This window comes from Sapajus apella, unplaced genomic scaffold (genome assembly GCF_009761245.1).
Source record: "Sapajus apella isolate SASKATOON/1434 unplaced genomic scaffold, GSC_monkey_1.0 scaffold106, whole genome shotgun sequence".
NCBI classification, from domain to species: domain Eukaryota; kingdom Metazoa; phylum Chordata; class Mammalia; order Primates; family Cebidae; genus Sapajus; species Sapajus apella.
The window spans coordinates 3,085,171-3,107,397 of record NW_022437046.1 but is presented as its reverse complement, the minus strand read 5'-3'; the positions used below and the strand labels follow the sequence as shown (position 1 = coordinate 3,107,397).

Genomic DNA, 22,227 nt, shown 5'->3' with positions numbered 1-22,227 from the left:
CTCTGTCTCAAAAAAAAAATAAATAAATAAAAATAGCTGAGTGTGGCAGTGCACGCCTGTGGTCCAGCTACTCAGGAGGCTGAGGTGGGAGGATCACTTGAGCTCAGGAGGTCAAGGTTGTAGTAAGCCATGATCGCATGACTGTGTTCCAGCCTGGGTTAGAGCGTGAGACCCTGTCTCAAAAACTAAAGCAAGCAAACAAAGATAGTTCCCTCTACTCTTACCCAGAAGTAAAGGGGAACTAAAGGTACAATTCCCTAGCTAGGTGTATATGACCCTCCTATAATTTTGCCCCAGTGTTCTCTCCAGTCACCTCTTTCCCTGCTCCTCACCCTCATCATACATTATACAACTACAGCCTCGACTCTACCCAAACTAGAACCAAGCCACTTAAAATTTCCAAAACATACTTCACTGTTATACTCTTCAATGCCTTTGCGCTTACCTTTTCTTGGCATGCCTTCCCTACTAATCCAACTTCTGTTTAGTCTTAAAAACCATTTCAGATGTCCTCTCCCATGAAACTTTCCTTGTAATCCCCTTGTCAACCACAAGTTAATCAATCCTTCCTCTGTGTTACCTTTGTATCTTGCTGCAAACTCATCTAACAACTGAATGCTTATGGGTCAAGCACTTTACCAAGAACCTTACATATTTTTTTGTTGAATTTTCACAACCACCCTATTAACGAGGAGGTATTATACCCACCTATTTAAATTCAAATAGATTAAGCTGCTTTGACATTCAAAACCTAGTCTGAGATAAAAGTTTCTTAAAATGTTTGCTGTATTATTTTTATACATGTGCCATTTCGTTTTTCCTAGCTTCCCCATTAGATTTAAACATCATAAGAACAGGAAGATGGGATATATGTTTAATTCTTCACTGTATCCACAGCACCTGTACAATGCCTGGTGTACAGTATTTGCTGACTGGCTGATCTTATTAAAGAGTGAAGTCTTAACAATACGGAGTCTCACTCTGTTGCCAGGCTAGAGTGCAGTGGCACTGTCTCAGCTTACTGAAACCTCCGCCTCCTGGGATCAAGCGATTCTCCTGCCTCAGCCTCCTGAGTAGCTGGGACTACAGGTGCGAGCCACCTCGCCCAGCTAATTTTTGTATTTTTAGTAGAGATGGGGTTTCACCATGTTGGCTAGGATGGTCTGAATCTCCTTACCTCATGATCCACCCACCTTGGCCTCCCAAAGTGTTGGGAATACAGGCATGAGCCACCGCGCCTGGCCCTGAAGTCTCATTTTTTGAACCTTAGTGACTCAGAAGTTTCATTTTTTGAACACTAGTTACTCGGCACAAAGCTTGGGATATGGAATATACTCAGTAAATATTTGCTGAAATCAACTGAATTAACTGGAAGAAGAAAGAGAAATCAGCAGACACTAGGTTCAGTTCTTGGCTTCAATCAATCCACACTTGTCTGGTCTCAGGTTCTTCAGAGGTACCAAAGCTGAAAACCACTGGAGGCTGGCGAAATGCAGCCTGCTGCAGCTGCATGTGCTAATGAGCTCCCACTGTTCCTCTCATCTCTTTTCTGGCTCAGCCAAACTTCAGTTTCTGCTTTATTCTGGATTCTGCCACAGCAGCTAGACTAGTCCGTTATACCTAGTGCTTGCTGATGAGAGAAGGCTACAGAAGCCATACATTATTACCCATTATATATGATAAACTTGACTACTGTAGCAGCAACTATAATCACTAACTTACTGCATATAAACAAGGAATACAAAATTCAAAAACTAATTTTCTAGATATTTAAAGACTATCCTTTAAAACAGTATAATTTTACTGAATAGTTTTATCTCTTTGATAGTTCCACAAAAGTGGTGATATATAGAAGTTTCCCAAGTGCTTTATGGTTGTTTGTTCATTTCTGTTACTAAAGCCAAGGTATAAATGCTTTCTCTTGAGAGATAACAGAACTTCCAGTGAACCTGGATTTGGGGGATTTTCCCTCCCCAAACCACAAAACATTTAGATGGAAAAGGAGTTCTACTTAGGATCAAGGATTTATAGAATTACAGACAAGAAGGAACTTGGAAGAAGACATTCACAATTAAATCCTTCCAGCGAAATGATGCTTGCTGTTCCTCTGCAGAGGACATGGGTTGCTTTGTAATAGTCCTAATCTTTAGAATTTCTGCCTATGTGTGTCAAGAATAGGTCTCTATAGTTTTTGCCCTGAATCATTCCTCTTAGGTGGCATAAAAGCAGTCTTCAAAGAAACATGCACACTGGAGTCAGATACAAGTACATTTGAGTTTTCATGCTGTCATTGGCTCTGTAACTTCGCTAAATTTCAGTCCTTATCTGCCTAATCTCATAGTTTTACAGAAAATTAAATGGGATCATCCACCTAAGCACTTAGCATAGTACCTGGGACAGAGTAAATGTTTAAAAGATGTGGCTAGGTTTTTTTCTTATTATAATTGAAAGGCAGGCTTGGTGGCTTATGCCTGTAATTCTCAACACTTTGCAAGGGCAAGGCAGGAAGACTGCTTGAGGGCAAGAGTTTAACACCAGCCTGGGGAACACAGTGAGACCCTGTCTATACAAAAAAATTTTAAAATTAGCCAGGTGTGGTGGTGCACACCTGTAGTCCTAGCTACTTGGGAGACTGAGGTGGGAGGATAGCTTGAGCCCGGGAGTTCAGGTTGCATTGAGCTATGATTGCACCACTGTACACTATCCTGGACGAAAGACTGAGACATTGTCTCAAAAATGAATACATAAAATACAACTGAAAGGGCAGATCCAAGATGGCCAAATATGAACAGCTCTGGAGTGCACTTCCCAGAGAGAACAACGCAGAGGGTGAGTGATCACCACATTTCCATGAGTTTTTACTGCCCACAGACCAAGAGATTCCCAGGCTGAAAAGCACCACAAGTTCCACTGTTTCGGCTGGCACAGCAGGTCTCTGCACAAAAACTCACAGAAATCTGGGCAGCCGTTTCAACTGGCACCCAGAATGCCCGGGATACAGAGCCGCCCATTCAACTGCAAAAAAGGGGTCTGAAACAAGGAGCCAGGTGATCTGGCTCGGCAAATCCCACAACCACAAAGACCAGTAATCAGAAATGCTCCGGACTGAGAGTTTCACAGCAAGCACAGCTGGACAAGGGATGGTCAAGCTCTGTGGGGTAAGGGGGTCTGCCATTACTGAGGCAGTCCACCACTACCGAGGCAGTCCGCCATTACCAAGGCAATTCACCATTACTGAGGTAGTTCACCATTACTGAGGCAGACTGCCATTACCGAGCCAGTTCTAACTATACCTCTATAAACAAAACTGCAAGGAAGTTCACACAGCAGCTGGGCAGAGCCCACATCAGCTCAGCAACACCTCTGCTGACAGATTGTGGCTAGGCTATGTCCTTGCTGGGCACAGCATCCCTGAAAAAAGGCAGCAGCATGTCAGGAACTTATAAATAAAGCCCCACTTTCCCAGGACAGAGAACCTGGGAAAAAACACAGTTATGCATTCTGCTGCAGCAGACTTTAACATACCTGTGCAGCAGCTCTGAAAGGAACGACGGAACTCGCAACACAGCACTTGAGCTCCTATAAGGGACAGACTGTCTCCTCAAGCAGCTTCCCGACCCCCATATAACCAAAGAGACACCTCATAAAGGAGAGCTCAGGCTGACATCTGGCAGGTATCCTTCTGGGACAAAGATAACAGAAGAAGAAATTGGCAGCAACTCTTACTGTTCTGCAGCCATCACAGGTAATCCCCAGGCCAGCAGGGTCTGGAGTGGACCACCAGCAGTCCTACAGCAGAGGGGCCTGACTGTTAGAAGGAAAACTAAAAAACAGAAAGAAATAACTTCATCATTAACAAAAAGGACGTCCACTCAGAGACCCCATCCGAAAGTTACCAACTACAAAGACCACAGGTAAAGCCACAAAGATGGGAAGAAACCAGTGCAAAAAGGATGAAAACACCCAAAACCAGAATGCCTCTCCTCCTCCAAGGGATCACAATTCCTCACCAGTAAGGGAACAAGGCTGGATGGAGAACGAGTCTGATGAATTAACAGAAACAGGCTTCAGAAGGTGTGTAATAACAAATTTATCTGAGCTAAAAGAACATGTTCTAACCCAATGCAAAGAAACTAAGTACCTAGAAAAATGGTTTGATGAAATGCTAACAAGAATAAACAGCATAACAAGAATATTCTTGTTATGAAATATAGAAAGAATATATATAGAAAAATATAAATGACTCGATGGAGCTGAAAAACACAACCCGAGAACTTCACTAAGCACACACAAGTTTCAATAGCTGAATTGACCAAGCAGAAGAAAGGATATCAAAGATTGAAGATCAACTCAATGAAACAAAACAAGAAGGTAAGATTAGAGAAAAAAGAGTAAACAGAAATGAACAAAGCCTCCAAGAAATATGGGATTACGTGAAAAGACCTAATCTACATTTGATAGATGTACCTGAATGTGACAGAGAGAATGAATCCAAGCTGGAAAACACTCTTCAGGATATTAGCCAGTAGAACTTCTCCAACCTAGCAAGGCAGGCCAATATTCAAGACCAGGAAACACAGAGAACACCACAAAGATATTCCTAAAGAATAGCAATTCCAAGGCACATAATCGTCAGATTCACCTGAGGTTGAAATGAAGGAAAAAATGCTAAGGGCAGCCAGAGAGAAAGGCCAGGCTACTCACAAATGGAAGCCCATCAGACTCACAGCGGATCTCTCCGCTGAAACCCTACAAGCCAGAAGAGAGTGGGGGCCAACAGTCAACATCCTTAAAGAAAAGAACTGTCAACCTAGAATTTCATATCCAGCCAAACTAAGCTTCGTAAGTGAAGGAGAAATAAAATCCTTTACAAACAAGCAATTGCTCAGAGATTTCATCACCACCAGGCCTGCCTTACAAGAGCTCCTGAAAGAAGCACTAAACATAGAAATGAACAACCAGTACCAGCCACTCCAAAAACATACCAAATGGTAAAGAGCATCAACACAAGAAAGAAACTGCATTAACTAATGGGCAAAGCAACCAGCTAACATCAAAATGGCAGGATCAAATTCACATATAACAATATTAACCTTAAATGTAAATGGGCTAAATGCCCCAATCAAAAAACACAGACTGGCAATTTGGATAAAAAGTCAAAACTCATTGGTGTGCTGTATTCAGGAAACCCATCTCACGTGCAAGGACATATATAGGCTCAAAATAAAGGGATGGAGGAAGATTTACCAAGCAAATGGAGAGGAAAAAAAAGTAGGAGTTGCAATCCTAGTCTCTGATAAAATAGGCTTTAAACAAACAAAGATCAAAAGAGACAAAGAAGGGTATTGTATAACAGTAAAAGGATCAATGCAACAAGAAGAGCTAACGATCCTAAATATATACACACCCAATACAGGAGCACCCAGATACATAAAGCAAATTCTTAAAGACCTACAAAGAGACTTGGACTCCCACACAATAATAGCAGGAGACTAACACTCCACTGTCAGTATTAGACAGATCAACAAAATAGAAAATTAACAAGGATATCCAGGACTTGAACTCAGATCTGGACCAAGCAAACCTAATAGACATTTACAGAACTCTCCACCCCAAATCCACAGAATATACATTCTTTTCAGCACCATATCACACCTACTCTAAAACTGACCACATAATTGGAAGTAAATCACTCCTCAGCAAATGCAAAAGAACGGAAATCATTAACAGTCTCTCAGATCACAGTGCAATCAAATTAGAACTCAGGATTCAGAAACTAACTCAGAACCGTACTTCATGGAAACCGAATAACTGGTCCTTGAATGTTGACTGGATAAACAATGAAATGAAGGCAGAAATAAAGATGTTCTTTGAAACCAAGGAGGATGAAGATACAATGTACCAGAATCTCTAGGACACATTTAAAGTAGTGTCTAGAAGAAAATTTATAGCAATAAATGCTGACATGAGAAGCAAGGAAAGATCCAAAATCGATACCCTATCCTCAAAATGGAAAGAGCTAGAGGAGTAAGAAGATCAAAAAAACTCAAAAGCTAGCGGAAGACAAGAAATAACTAAGATCAGAGCAGAACTGAAGGAGATTGAGACACACACCAAAAAAAAAAAAAAAAAAAAACCCAAAAAATCAATAAATCCAGGAGCTGCTTTTTTGAAAAGATCAACAAACAGACAGACAGCTAGCCAGATTAATAAAAAAGAAAAGAGAGAAGAATCAAACAGATGCAATAAAAAATGATAAAGGGGATATCACCACAGATTCCACAGAAATACAAACCACCATCAGAGATTACTAGAAACAACTTTATGCACATAAACCAGTAAACTTGAAAGAAATGGATAAATTCCTGGGCACTGGCACCCTCCCAAGCCTAAACCTGGAAGAAGTTGAAACCCGGAATAGACCAATAACAAGGGCTGAAGTTGAGGCAGCAATTAACAGCCTACCAACCAAAAAAAGCCCAGGTCCAGATGGGTCCACAGATGAATTCTACCAGACGTACAAAGAGGAGCTGGTACCACTTCTTCTGAAACTATTCCAAACAATACAAAAAGAGGGAATCCTTCCCAAATCATTTTATGAGACCAACATCATCCTGATACCAAAACCCAGCAGAGACTCAACAAAAAAAGAAAACTTCAGGCCAATATCCATGATGAACATAGATGCAAAAAATCTTCAATAAAATAGTGGCTGATTGAAACAGCATATCAAAGAGTTTACCCATCACGATCAAGTAGGCTTCATCCCAGGGGTGCAAGGTTGGTTCAACATACACAAGTCTATAAACGTAATCCACCACATAAACAGAACCAAAGACAAAAACCACATGATTATCTCAATAGATGCAGAGAACACCTTTGACAAAATTCAACAGCCTTTATGCTAAAAATTCTAAATAAACTAGGTATCAACGGAACGTATCTCAAAATAATAAAAGCTATTTACAACAAACCCACAGCCAGTATCATACTGGATGGGCAAAAACTGGAAGCGTTCCCCTTGAAATCTGGCAATAGACAAGGATGCCCACTCTCACCACTCCTATCAATATAGTATTGGAAGTTCTAGCCAGAGCAATCAGGCAAGAAAAAGAAATAAAGGGTATTCGAATAGGAAAGGAGGAAGTCAAATTGTCTCTATTTGCAGACGACATGATTGTATATTTAGAAGACCCCATCATCTCAGCCCAAAATCTTCTTAAACTGATAAACAACTTCAGCAAAGTCTCAGGATACAAAATCAATGTGCAGAAATCACAAGCATTCCTATACACCAATAACAGACTTAAAGAGAGCCAAATCAAGAATGAACTGCCATTCACAATTGCTACAAAGAGAATAAAATACCTAGGAATACAACTAACAAAGGATGTAAAGGACCTCTTCAAGGAGAACTACAAACCACTGCTCAAGGAAATAAGGGAGGACACAAACAGATGGAAAAACATTCCATGCTCACGGTTAGGAAAAATCAGTATTGTGAATATGGCCATACTGCCCAGAGTGATTTATAGATTCAATACTCCCCATCAAGCTATCTCTGACCCTCTTCACAGAGCTGGAAAACACCACCTTAAACTTCATATGGAACCAAAAGAGAGCCCGCATAGCCAAGTCAATTCGAAGCAAAAAGAACAATGCAGGAGGCATCACACTACCTGACTTCAAACCATTCTACAAGGCTACAGTAATCAAAACAGCATGGTACTGGTACCAAAACAGAGATATAGACCAATGGAACAGAACAGAGGCCACGGAGGCAACACCACACATCTACAACCATCTGATCTTGGACAAACCTGACAGGAACAAGCAATGGGCAAATGATTCCCTGTTTAATAAATGGTGTTGGGAAAACTGGCTAGCCATGTGCAGAAAGCAGAAACTGGAGTCCTTCCTGACACCTTACACTGAAATTAACTCCAGATGGATTAAAGACTTAAACATAAGACCTAATACCACAAAAACCCTAGAGGAAAACCCAGGCAAAACCATTAATGACGTAGGCATAGGCAAGGACTTCATGACTAAAACACCAAAAGCATTGGCAACAAAAGCCAAAAATAGACAAGTGGAATCTAATCAAACTCCAGAGCTTCTTGACAGCAAAAGAAACAATCATTAGAATGAACCGGCAACCAACAGAATGGGAAAAAATTTTTGCAATCTACCCATCTGACAAAGGGCTAATATCCAGAATCTACAAAGAACAGATTTACAAGAAAAAAAAAACAAAGAAACCCATTCAAAAGTGGGCAAAGGGCATAAACAGACAGTTTCAAAACAAGACATATACGAGGCCAACAAACATATAAAAAAAAATGCTAATCATCACTGGTCATTAGAGAAACGCAAATCAAAACCACATTGAGATACCATCTCACACGAGTTAGCATGGCGATCATTAAAAAATCTGGAGACAACAGATGCTGGAGAGGATGTGGAGAAATAACAACACTTTTACACTATTGGTGGGAGTGTAAATTAGTTCAACCATTGTGGAAGACAGTGTGGCGATTCCCCAAGGACCTGGAAATAGAAATTCCATTTGACCCAGCAATCCCATTACTGGGTATATATCCAAAGGATTATAAATCGTTCTATTATAAAGACACATGCATATGTATGTTTGTTGTGGCGCTGTTTACAATAGCGAAGACCTGGAACCAACTCAAATGCCCATCGATGATAGACTGGACAAGGAAAATGTGGCACATATATACCATGGAATACTATTTAAAATGTATTATTTTAAAACATATACACCATGGAATACTATGCAGCCATAAAAAACCATGAGTTTGTGTCCTTTGTAGGGACATGGATGAATCTGGAAACCATCGTTCTCAGCAAACTGACAAAAAAACAGGAAATCAAACACTGCATGTTCTCACTCATTGGTGGGTGTTGAATAATGAGAACACATGAACACAGGGGAGCATCACACACTGGTGCCTGTTGTGGGGGGAGTAGGGCAGGGACAGCGGGGGGTACAGTTGAGGAGGGATAACATGGGGAGAAATGCCAGATATAGGTGATGGGGGGATGGAGGCAGCAAACCACACTGCCATGTGCCTATACAACAATCCTGCATATTCTGCACATGTACCCCAGAACCTAAAGTGCAATAAAATATCTATCTATCTCTATATATATAAAGAATATGAAATATATGTAGGACAATATCAATATTTTAAAAGTTTCCATGGTGGGTATATGGGTGTTTCTTATATTATTTTCTGTTTGTGTACCTCTGCATGCTTGAAGTATATACTAATGAAGAAAAATATAAAAGGCATAGGAAACAATATTCTGAGAAAATAAATCAAAATGTTTATGGTTATCATCTCTGGTAAGACTTTAAATGACTTTAATTTTCCTTTTTATACTGCTCTATATGTCACACCATATTAAATATGTATTTTGTTTATGACAATAAAAATGTATTATTTTAAAACTAAAAAAAAAAAAAAACTGAAAACAAATATTATGTCTCCCAAGTCTTTCTTTTCTTCAAGCCAACCCATTTCAGTTCCTTCAATTGTTCCTTAAAAATGCTACTGTTAACCCAAATGCCCATCGATGATAGATTGGACAGGGAAAATGTGGCACATATACACCATGGAATATTATGCAGCCATCAAAAACAATGAGTTTGGGTCCTTTGTAGGGACATGGATGAAACTGGAAACCATCATTCTCAGCAAACTGACACAAGAACAGAAAATCAAACACCTCATGTTCTCACTCATAGGTGGGTGTTGAACAATGAGAACACACAGACACAGGAAAGGGAGCATCACACTGGGGTCTGTCGGGGGGAAATAGGAGAGGGATGGGAGAGGTAGGGAGTTGGGGAGAGATAGCATGGGGAGAAATGCCAGATATAGGTGATGGGGAGGAAGGCAGCAAATCACACTGCCATGTGTGTACCTATGCAACAATCTTCCATGTTCTTCACATGTACCCCAAAACCTAAAATGCAATTTAAAAAAAAAGAAAAAGAAAAAAAATGCCATTGTTTAAAGTATTCTAATCTTGATTGCTCTTCTCTAGACAAGTTCCAGTTTACCAAACTTGTCAAAAAACCTTTTTCCTTGAAAATAGTTTCCAGTAAAAGAAAAAACCTTTAAATTATGAAAGTAATAAACATGTAACTGAAAACCTAGAAAATAGAAAGATGGTGGAAAATTACTCATAAGCCTTCATGTCCAGACTGGGCAACACAGCAAGATTTCGTGTCTTAAAAAATAAATATATACATAAAATTCTTTGAGCATACAACATGTGCTAGGCATAATAAGCCATGGAATTTGCCTCCAAAAAACTTTGCAATCTATTTGCAGAGTAAATGACTAAAGCAACGATTTGAAACGTGGCTAGCCCTAACTGAGATGTGCTGTAAGTACAAAATTTTTAAATTTAGAAGTATAAAAATAAATGTAATCACTCAACAATTTTTATATTGATTAGGTAATCAGTGTAATTACTTCAACATGTTGAAGTGACATTGTGGATACAATAGTTAAATATATATATAAAAATTAATTTATTCTTTTTCTTTTTATCTATTTAAAGGGTCTACTAATACATTTAAAATATTATATATGGTTTGCACTGTATTTCTATTCAACAGTACTGGTCCAGAGACGTGACAGAGCCTGGTACTTATGGACAAGTCATACAATTTATCCTAGAGTAAGAGGAAAAAGTAGCAAATAAGACAAGGGCCAAATCATTTAATTGTGGTTGAATGTGTGCCTATGTTTAAAGAACTGTTTCAAGCCATTTGGAAAACAAAAAATAAGATGTTATCCCTATTTTCAAGGAATTCATGGTCTAAAAGAAGGGACAAGATTTAAACTTAACCCCAATAATCCCTGCTGCCAGGAACAAAGTGCCTTCCTCAACTCCACAGACATCTGGCTCCAGCTGCCTAGTGCTGGATTCCCTCTTGCTCTCATTTTCTGTCCTTCAGGCTCTCTAGTGGTAAACAGAGGATGCATATCTGCTTGATGAACACATGAGATGACAACTTCATTTTAAACACAGATGTTGCTAGTGTCTTCCTTAGCAGTATCTCTCCTTGCACATGGGCTGTCCCACCCCAGAGTCAAGAGTATTAGGAGACCTACAATTGACAGCATTCACACAGACACATATTCTCTATTCTCGACCAGGGTATCATTAGACAAATGTTATTTACTTCCTTGTAGCTAACAAGTATCATTAAAATATAAAGAATAATTTCAAAAAGGAAGAAACATTTTCCAAGTTCTTATGAGATTATTTCCATGTACTGTACTAAGTATTACACAGGCTCTATATGGAAAACAAAGTGATAGACATTATCTAAAGCACCTAAATAAAATATCTGCTTCTTTATTAGGTAGATTACTGAGACACAGACCTCCACTTTTGACAAGGTACAAATCTCATCTTCCCCATGCCAATCCACATATATGCAAAATTTTATAAGCTGAGGAATTCATGCCTAAGACCCACCCCAGTTAAAAACTTCTGGTTTAAATAAGTAATCTTCAGCCTACCATGATGAATATTCAGATTTTCCTATATCCCTAAGCTTCTTAAATCAAGCAGTATAAGTGAACATGAAATATAGTCCAATTCACCCAGAAGTAAACAATGATTGTACTGTGGAGATTTACACAAATTGGGTTATTCTTGTCATATCCCATTAAAACAGAGTTGAGAGGCCAGGGAGAAAAAGCACTCAGGGCACATAACATTGCTCCAAGAATGTAATTCTCTGTAAGTCTGGTTGCTGAAACTGCCTGCTATAATATGAAACCAGTTTTATCTAGTAGCTACCGAAACAACACTGTGGCTCTAAGACTTTACTAACCGCAGTCACTTATCAAACAGAACCTGCCAGCTTCTGAAATCTTTTTTTTTAAGTTTTTCTTTCACATTTTCCATCACTCCCTATTTTCTTTTTCTCCCCAAACCTTTACTAGTGCCAATAAACTTTCTCAGAGCAATACGTAACATTTCTCCATTTTACAAAACCTCTAACCTTTTCTCTGTTCTTCAGACATACCAAAGGACATACCACCCAGTCTGTGTGTATGCCCGGAAGAGCAATTCTTGCTTCCCAAATAGAACGTTTTAACTTCCAAGGTTTGTCCCTATACTTGAATTACTTCAAAAGTGCTAACATTAACTTGTACTATCAACAACCTACTTACCGTGAACACAGCCCAAGAAAGGGCAGAATGACCTCCTCCATGTAGAAGGAGCAGGACTGGACCCTCTGAACCACTCTTGTAAACTCGAAAAGTGTATGAACAGTTAAAGATAAAACATCTATGTTTTTGCTCATTGAAGTTTTTTATTATTTAATCATAAAAATATTGCTAGAAACTTTATTCAAAACTACAGATTGCCAAATGTAAGAGAAACTTAAGTAGACATTTCTGAGACACCAACCTTGTTTTTGAAGCATGAAGCCAGTGTGACCATTTGTTCAATAATTTAAAAAAATAAAATTCCCTTTGCTTTAGTGAGTACATAATCCCTGGATTCTAGAAACAAAACTAGTTCAACCTACTTGACTCATGAAACCCTCCCCTGGGTCTCTAAGACAGTATATCTTTTTCAATAATTTAATTCTTAATTCCTTCTCCATGCATTAGAGAATTACAGCCAAGAAAGTTATTGGCATGGACTTGCAGGCAATATTCCATAAAGAACAAGTGGGGAATAAGGTAAAATAAGCAGCAGAAATAAAGAACATTTTAGAAACTACACAAGTCTTTTAACTTAGACAATCTCATAAGCTCACTAAAGAATAAGCCATTTTGCAAAGGATATATCCTTGCCAGTTTCATTCTCTACTTCTACATCTTCCATGGACTCAAAATACTGACTCCAAGGAACAGGGGAAAAGTCCCGCTTTCTTCCAGGGCTGAGGAAAAAAAAGAGAGACATATTTCAAAAAAAACTAATTATGCATAAAGAGATAATATCTTGGTCAATAAACGCTAAATGTAAATAAGTAATGAAAACAGCAAAGGTACTTTCTCTTAAAGATATAAAGAGTTCATCACAAAGTATCAAAAATGTATTAAATAAGTATGTATTTAATGTATCATATTACATAATAATGTAAATATATTTTTAAAAGTATTTAAAAATGTTTTAAAAATCCAAACATAGATTGAAGAGTAAAAATTTTAGGATTTTTTTTCAAAATTCATTAGTATATTTTAATCACAAATAAATCGTGTTCATATACACACAAAACCTGCTAATTTTTTGCCCTGCTCTTGACTGTAGGCTCATTTCCATCCCCCCAACTGACTTTAATATCATTCCTACTACAGTCATTCCTGGTCACTACTACTCCTTTACAAATTTAATTCCTCATACTCTTTCATGCTTCCTTGTCATTCCCAAACAATCAATATACAACCTCCATGGAAGGCAAACTGGCAATATCAACACCTTGAACTTACAGGAATTAATCTGAAGTACTGCTCACATAGAAGTGAAATGACTTAAGTATTCAATGCAGCATCCTTTATAATAGAGAGAAGTTGGAAAAAATCTAATATTCATCAATAGGGGACCAATGAAAATAAATTGTAGTACATAGAAAAATACTAGTTAATTGTAAAAACAAAGAAATATATTGATAAAGGTCTTTATATATGAATATGTAACTCCAAGATTCATATATGTGAATATATAACTCCAAGATGAACATGATATATATGCTATCACTTGGGAAAATTGGGAAATATATATGTTTATGTATGTTTTCAATATTTCTGGAAGGATACTAATACAACATTTTTGGTATCTTGGAAAGGAAAGTATGATTGGGAAATGAGAGGAAAAAAATTCAATCTATGTTTCTTTCGATTTTTGATCATGTATTATTAAAAATATAAAATTATTTTAAAACAAAATAAACTAATAAATGTCTATTCACAATTTATGTCTTCAATCTTGGATAGAATACAGGAAAGAAATTCTGAGCCATCCTGTTTCCAACCTATTCTTCTTCCCAGTAATGGAGGAAATTCAGCATTCTATCAGCAGTAGTGACAAAATTCAAATCCAGTTCTACCACTCTCTCTCCAAAGCCTCTGCCCTTTACCCCAATGCTGTATCACTTCTTTCATCCTTTAATTTTCTCATGTATGCTTCTGAAAAGAAATAAGGCTTAAATCCACATTATTGGATGTTTCCTTTTTGAAGTCTAAATATAGCTGACTCTGCCAATGCCAAAGAACCTTTACAAGTTACCCAGGTACCAGTTAAGGAAAAATTACTTCCTATAAATAGAAATTATTCATCAGAGAACACCCTCCACTTATTTCTTCTATTTAAAAAAAAAAAAAGGCCTGTAGTCCCAGCCACTAGGGAGTGAGGTGGGAAGATAAACTGAGCCCAGGAGTTCTAATCCAAAACTAAAACTAAACAAACAAAAAAAGGTTCCAGGGACTACTCAACTTATTTTGACCAAATGAGTAATTCCCATTTATTTAAGGAATCAATATTCCTCTATCTCCAAAAGTTGTTCCAATTCCCACAGAGATTTTCTAGCATATCCCTAACACCTTTTTTTAAACACGTAATTGGGCCGGGCACGGTGGCTCACGCCTATAATCCCAGCACCTTGAGAGGCCAAGGCAGGCAGATCACCAGAGGTCAGGAATTCGAGACCAGCCTGGGCAACATGGCAAAACCCCAACTCTACTAAAAATACAAAAATAAGCTGGGTGTAGTAGCACACGCCTGTAGTCTCAGCTACTTGGGAAGGTTGAGGCAGGAGAATCGCTTGAACCCAGAAGGCGGCAGTTGCAGTGAGCCAAAATCGAGCCACTGCACTCTAGCCTGGGTGACAGAGTGAGACACCAACTCAAAACAACAAACAAACACATAATTGTTTATAAATCAGAAGACTTCAATTAATTTTGTAACCAATATTACACATTACAGAGGTGGCAAGAATCTTACATTATTTTTGTATTTTAGAACAGAATATTGTGAATTTTAGCGATACAGTATAGACTGATTTTTCAAATAGTTTTAGATTCTTATTTTACACCTAGCTACTATATGGTCATTATAGCTTGTGTAGGCCTTTTTAAATTAATTGCTAACCTCCCCTCCGCCCCCGCCACCAATAGGGTTATAATGAAAGAGTTTTAAAGTAGTGAAAGAACTTTCAAAAGCATAACAAGGTTAAGTTACTGATATGGTTTGGCTGTGTCCCCACCCAAATCTCATCTTGAATTGTAGCTCCCATAATTCCATCTGTTGTGGGAAGGACCTGGTGGGAGATAATTGAATCATGGGGCTGTTTCTCCCATACTGTTTTCAAGGTAGTGAATGAGTCTCATGAGATCTGATGGGTTTTTTGCTTTGTTTTTTAGATGGAGTCTCACTCTCTCACCCAGGCTGGAGTGCAGTAGCACAATTTTGGCTCACTGCAACCTCCACTTCCCAGGTTCAAGCGATTCTGCTGCCTCAGCCTCCCCAGTAGCTGGGATTACAGGCACACACCATCATGCCCACCTAATTTCTGTATTTTCAGTAGAGATGGGGTTTCACCATGTTGGTCAGGCTGGCCTCAAGCTCCTGACCTTGTGATCTGTCTGCCTTGGCCTCTCAAAGTGCTGAGATTACAGGCTTGAGCCACCGTGCCCAGCCGAGATCTGATGGTTTTATAAGGGAAAACCCCTTTCACTTGAATCTCAATTCTCTCTTGTCTGCCACCATGTAAGATGTGTCTATTTCCTTCTGCCATGATTATGAGACTCTCCAGTCATGTGGAACTGTGAATCCATTAAACCTTCTTTTTATACATTACCCGGTTTGGATACATCTTTAATGGCAACGTAAAACAGACTAATACAGTTACATTTTAAAAAGAATTTATTGTTGGATTGTTGGGTGTGGTAGTGCACCCCTGTAGTCCCAGCTACTTGGTAGGCTAAAACAGGATGATCACTTGAGCCCTGGAGTTCAAGGCTGTAGTGCACTATTATCACACAGTGAATAGCCACTGTACTCTAACCTGGGCAAGACTATGAGACTCTGTCTCTCTCTCTCTCTCTCAAAAAAAGAAGATTAATTCATTAAAAAAAAATTTACCAAGAACCTATTATATACATAAGGCTGGAATTGACATAGGATAATGGGAGATGCTGGGATAACTATAAAACTAGAGAAACAACATATTTGCTGTCAATAAGTTAGTATTAAGTCCATAAATACCTCCACTCATAAACTGGGAGTGAAAAGTAAATTGAAAAAAATTATAAAAAAAAAAAGTCCATACATATCTAAAATATACAAAGAGTTAAATACTCTAAGAAGTACAGCTGAAGTTGCAGTGAATGTTCAAAGGAGGAAAGAAAGATTACTTCCAGCTTGGAGAATAAAGACAGGCTTAAAAAAAAAAAACCACACCGACACACTTAAGCTAGGCCTTGAAGGACAGGTAGAATTTGAGCTGATGGAAATAGGGAAGGAGGGATAAGACATTTCAGGCAGATAAGAGAGTATGAATAAGAACCCAGCCTGCTGCCTGTCATAGGAGACACTGAAAACAAACAACAACAAAATAGCTAACTGGAATGAGGAAGGAATAATACAGCATTTTTGAAAAGTTAAAAGAAGTTGACATAATTAAACATAGACAGTGGAGAAAGTATGTTAGCTTAATAAAATGGGAAATACATGTTCTTTTTCTGTTATTTACATGTGTGTGATTTTTTTTGCAGAGGCCCAATAGTCAGATAGGTTTGGATGATATCATAGAAAACAAAGAGCTAGTGTATGGCCATAATACCCTGAATGTGCCAGAACTCGTCTGATCTTGGAAGCTAAGCAGGGTTGGGCCTGGTTAGTACTTGGATGGGAGAAAATGAAGAGCCAGGCTGAATATGGTGGCTCCTGCCTGTAATCCCAGCACTTTGGGAGGTCAAGGCGGGAGGATTGCTTGAGCTCAGGAGATGGAGGCTAGCCTGGGCAACATAGCAAGACCTTCTTTCTACTGAAAAAAAAAAAAAATTAGGTAGGCCTGGTGGCACGTGACTGTAGTTCTAGCTACTTGAGAGGCTGAGGCAGGAGGATCATTTGAGCCCAAGAGATCAAGGATGCAGTGTGCTGCGATCACACCACTACATTCTAGCCTGGGTGACAAGGCAAAACCCTGTCTCCTGAAGAGTCAATAAAACGTAGAGATGAAATTATTTCAGAAAGATCAATGTGGTTACAGGCAAAAGATGGACTTGATTCCAGGAAAAAATATTTTGCAATAACCCACCTAGAAAAGGATGGGATCAGTTAATAGGGTTGACAAAGAAAAAAGAGAAAAGAATGGGAGTCTTAACTGACAATGGAATTAAAAGTAGGAAAACACAGAATAACTTTTCAAAGGCAATGAACAAATGTTGGGAATGTTCAAGATATGAAAAATGACTGACAGCAGAATCAAAGTCAATTTTAAAGTTTTGAACAGAGAAATAAACAATTAAGTCTTACAATTTATAAATAAAAATCTATTCTGGTAGGCAATTGTATAGATTTTTTTTATGTTAGAATAAAATTTATTTCAAACCTAACAAAATAAATATATAATTTCCTCCCACCTACGGCGGCCAGAGGAAGAAGTCTGGCAGAGAGGAGACAAAGTGGTGCTGTGAAAGACACACAGAAAATATGGTGTCTCCTAAGTCTTATGAATCGAATTTGTTTATGGACCTTTTGCTATTATCACAGACCATGTTCAGAATTTGATGAAAGCTATGAACCTTCGATCTAGAAAAAAAAAATGCATGTACATATATTTTGTATATAATTCCACTGGCTTCAAGAAACCTATCTATGAATCCCAAATTAAGAACCCTATAATTTGATGTTAACAACCTATTTCCAGCAGAAAGAGAAAAAGAATGAGAAGATACTGTCTTGTTAATAGTTCTTAGACTTGAAATAATTTTCAATTTGCTACCAACTAAAGGTTTATTTTCATAACCCAATTCTGCCTTTATTAAACTATGGGACCTTGGGCAGTCACTTCACTTCTGTAAGCCTGAGTTTCTTCATGTCAGAGGATTATAGGACCAATTGTATAGGCGGTATTATGAGAATCAAAGATGCCCTTTCATCCCTTGGTTACTCTCAAATTAGTCTGTTCTATTTATCATAAAACTAATTATTTTCTAAAATTATCTTATTCCCATATTTGTTATTATCCTCCAGTCACCCCAACTAATTCACCACTAATGTGAGATCCATTAGAGCAAGAAGGTTCTCCATTTGTTCACCAATGTATTCCCACCCCAGAGCCTGATATACATCAATGACTAATATCTGTTGACAGTCTGAAATGAGTTAACATGCATAAAGCACTTAGTTTGGTTTCCCAATAAATATTTGTTATTAATGTTATTAAGCAGCTTTGAGGCTAATAATCCTTACCTAATCCTTATAAGCTTTCTAGTAAAAGCAAATGGGATACTACACCAATCAAGACTGTGGTACAGGTATAAGAACAGACATAGAGATTACCTAAATAGAATCAGAAGTCCAGAAATAAACTAGTATTTATGGTCAATTTGTCAGAAGCATTCAAACCAGAGCATCTCCATTTTGAGTAAGGGCTAGGAAAATGAGGCGGGAATTGCTAGGCTGCATTCTCAGAAAGTGAGGCATTCCTAGTCTCTGGATGTTTATGGTTAAGGGAACAAATTAATAATGTTTACTAAACATACTCAAACTTGGGAGCATCCAGATATCCCAATATCTGGAGAAAAAAGGCATTACTAATTTTGCTTTAAAGATAATCATATCAATTCTTATAAAAATATAGTAAATAAGAAATTAATCCTTTATCACAAACTATTGTAGCAGAACACAACTCCCCATGTACATAAGCATTATACCTAGGGTGGATACGTTCCTCCTCTTATTTTCGGGAATGTCCTACTCTGTCTGTAGAGTAGCGGTTCTTTCACCATTTTCTTTTTTTTTTTTTTTTTTTTAATTTTTTTTTTCCCTTTTGTTTTCGGGGGAAATGTGGAGAAAAAAAAAAAAAAAAAAAAGACACTATCATTTTAAATGTAAAAAGGAAATGTATCTTAGAATTGAGGAAATACAGTAAGTTTCCATTAGACAGTTTTCCAACTTAAATAATATTTCTACACATATATCATCTCATTTCCTCCTCAAAAACTCTATGAGGCTAGCATTATCTACATTTTAAAAAAATAAAATCATGTTTGCATCAGTTAAGCAGTAAGTAGTAAAGCCAGGAAGAGAATCCAGTTTATTGATTTTAAAACCTATCTTCTTTCTACTACAAGACAGTAGAAGCACAGAACTAACAGTATTGATACTAAGTTGGCAAGCTACAGCCTACAGGAAATCCAGCCCACCACCTATTTTTGTTTGGCCCATGATCAGAGAATGATCTTTAAATTTGTAAAAGGTGGAGGACAGGGTGAGGAAAGAGACTAATGACATGTGAAAATTATGTGAAATTCAAATTTCATTGTCCATAAAGTGTTGTTACAACACAGACACATTCAGTTACATATTGTCTGTGGCTGCTTTCACTCAGCAGAGTTGAGTAGCTGTAACAGAACTAACATGGCCCACAAAGCCTAAAATACTATCTGGCTCTTACCAGAAAACATTTGCTGATTCCTGGTATAACGGCACGTGCCACCAAAGGACAACAAATAGAAAAATCAGTGCAAGCTGAACTGACTAGAAAAGCCTTCAGGACTTTATTTTAAACGAATGTGTTCCACGTGTCCATTAAATTCACTTTTACAGAAGCCTTTAACTGTGTTACAATAGAAAGCACAGAGAAACAAAGATCCTTACACTATAGGAACTCCAAATTTTTTTGAGGAAACACAAAAATCTGCATAAAATTAACTTTGATAAGTTTGACACAGTAACAGCAAAAAAATGCAATACCAATACATAAAAACTGATGAGTGGAGATGCCAAAATGTTACAGGTGCTCAGAGAAGAGAGAGCAAATGAATGAGTTAAAGTACTCTGAAAGCACTTCATGAGTTTTAAAGGATAGGCAGGACTTGAAAAAGAGAAGAAAATGGAAGGCATTGCCAGCAAAATTAACTTGGTAATTGTTAAGTGCAAGAAACACTTGGGAAATTAACACTGCTTAGGACATGACATTGGAGAGCTTTTAACACTAGCCTTTAATGGTAAACTGCTTGCTGTGGTCCCCAAACTTGGTGGAGTCACCAATGTGCAAGTACCACTTACTTGGAAAACAGTCTTCACTCTTAGAGAATAAGTGATAAATTGGGCAAGGGCAGAAAAACTGAATACTATAAAATAAGGCTGGTGTGAAAATAATGGTTAATTGACATGTGCTCTCTTATAATAATGGACTTGCTTTCAGGTTTAGGGAATCAAAGAGGAAGACATAAATTGTCAAATTTTGATAAAATAAAATTAACAAGCCTGAATCTGTACATATCATGAGACCTATTACAAGCCTGAGTTTCGACCACATAATTATTTTAAATCTCAAAGTAACATATTATAAACACAACACATTTTACCTAAAAGTTGGTATTGAAATAGAGATTCTATTATTCTATGACGTATAACTGCTTTTAGGAGAAAGGGAGTATAGCCCTAGTTACACCATCTTAAGAGAACTGGTGGGGAAATAACGTTGTTCTTATAGAATGGGGTTAGTAGGCCAGGATTTGGGTTTCTTGTTCGGTTAGCACTAAAGTAGACAGCATTCTAGGCACCAGCAAAATTCAGACACAATTCCTACCCTTACACACCTCAACAGTTTTGAGGCATAGACAGCTGACCAATAATTACAAGTTGGAGGACTAAGGAGAATAGAGAATGTTCTGCTTGCCTACAATGTGATATGCCTACTAGGAGATAATAACCAAAACCAACAAAACTATATGATCAAATCCTAAGGAAAGCCAGGAGAAAGGAGAAAAAGGGGAGACAGGGAAGGAGGAAACACCTTCCTTGCCTATAGAATAAGGAACAAGAAATATAAGTTGTATGTTTTTACATGAATGTCTCAAATCTAAATAGGCATAATACATCAACATCCAGGCTGCTTAAGTCTGTTAAGAAAGTTATTGATGAGTCATGAACTGGCACAGTAGCAGTCTTAATCACTGTTGTCACAGATTCTTTAGTCTAGGAGTCTGGTAGTGGAGGCTAAATACCGAAGTTTAATTGCAGTCAGCTATTTAAATCAAGGCACCACTGTTTTTAAAATGTCCTTATTAGCAGTATGTTGAAGAGAATGGAAAGAAAGCAACCAGATGGCTAGCCAAGGGTTGCAGTAGGTCTGAAGCATTCCTTACTCCAAGGCATGCCATTAAGCAGCAGACCTCAGGATTCTAAAAACTACATCATGAATCATGCTGTTAGAGATCATCTAACTCAAATCTTACTTTATGAAAGGAAACAACTAGGTGTTCATTACATACCAAGCAAGAGTTTTGAACAGTACCATTAAAGTATTCTCATTTTCAGGTGACTCAGAAATACTAAATAACTTGCCCAGAGTCACCTTTGGTAGCACTGTAGCTTGGATTCATTTGACTTTTTATTTTATAATTATTATTTTTAGAGATAGGGTCTCATTCTGTCTCCCTGGCTGAAGTACAGTGGCATGATCACAGCACAATGCAACCTCAGACTCCTAGGCTCAAGTGATTCTCCCATCTCAGTCTCTCAAGTAGCTGGGACTACAGGTGTGCACCACCATGAATAATAGTTTTGTTTTAGCAGAGGCAAGTTTTTGCTATGTTCCCCAGGCTGAGGAGCTTGGATTTAAACGAGTATGTCAGGTGCCAAAGTTTTCTTTCTTTCCATGATAATGAGGCCCAAGAAGAGAAAAATAACTGACCAGAGTCACACAACTTGCTAAGTAGAGAGGATTCCTACTTAAACCTAGAAGAAGTCCATGACCAAAAACACACACAGAAGCATATAGGAAAAGGACTGATAAGTAAACAACTTCAGTCTTCTGGTGTGGTTTGAAATGATTGGAATTTTCGACATAGTCTCTTATTCAACCTTTAAAATATGTTGGTAGAATGTACCTGAAACAGGTAATCAATGTTGTACTGAAAAACATTTAAGTGTGGCTACCCTCTTAATGGAACTATTAATTAAAACTTTCTTCTCTTAAAAAAA

General features: G+C 37.9%; 1 protein-coding gene across 4 annotated transcripts in view; it reads right to left on the bottom strand.

Annotated features, from left to right (window-relative positions):
• Window positions 1–22,227, bottom strand: part of PPME1 (protein phosphatase methylesterase 1) — a 74,396-nt gene that overhangs the window by 43,882 nt on the left and 8,287 nt on the right. For all 4 annotated transcript variants that reach the window (XM_032259050.1, XM_032259051.1, XM_032259048.1 and 1 more), the window contains exons 2-3: window positions 12,856–12,949; window positions 12,231–12,323 (exon numbers count right to left, since the gene is read on the bottom strand). In XM_032259050.1, coding sequence (XP_032114941.1) covers window positions 12,231–12,323; window positions 12,856–12,949 — 187 coding nt within the window. The remainder of the gene's footprint in view (window positions 1–12,230; window positions 12,324–12,855; window positions 12,950–22,227) is intronic.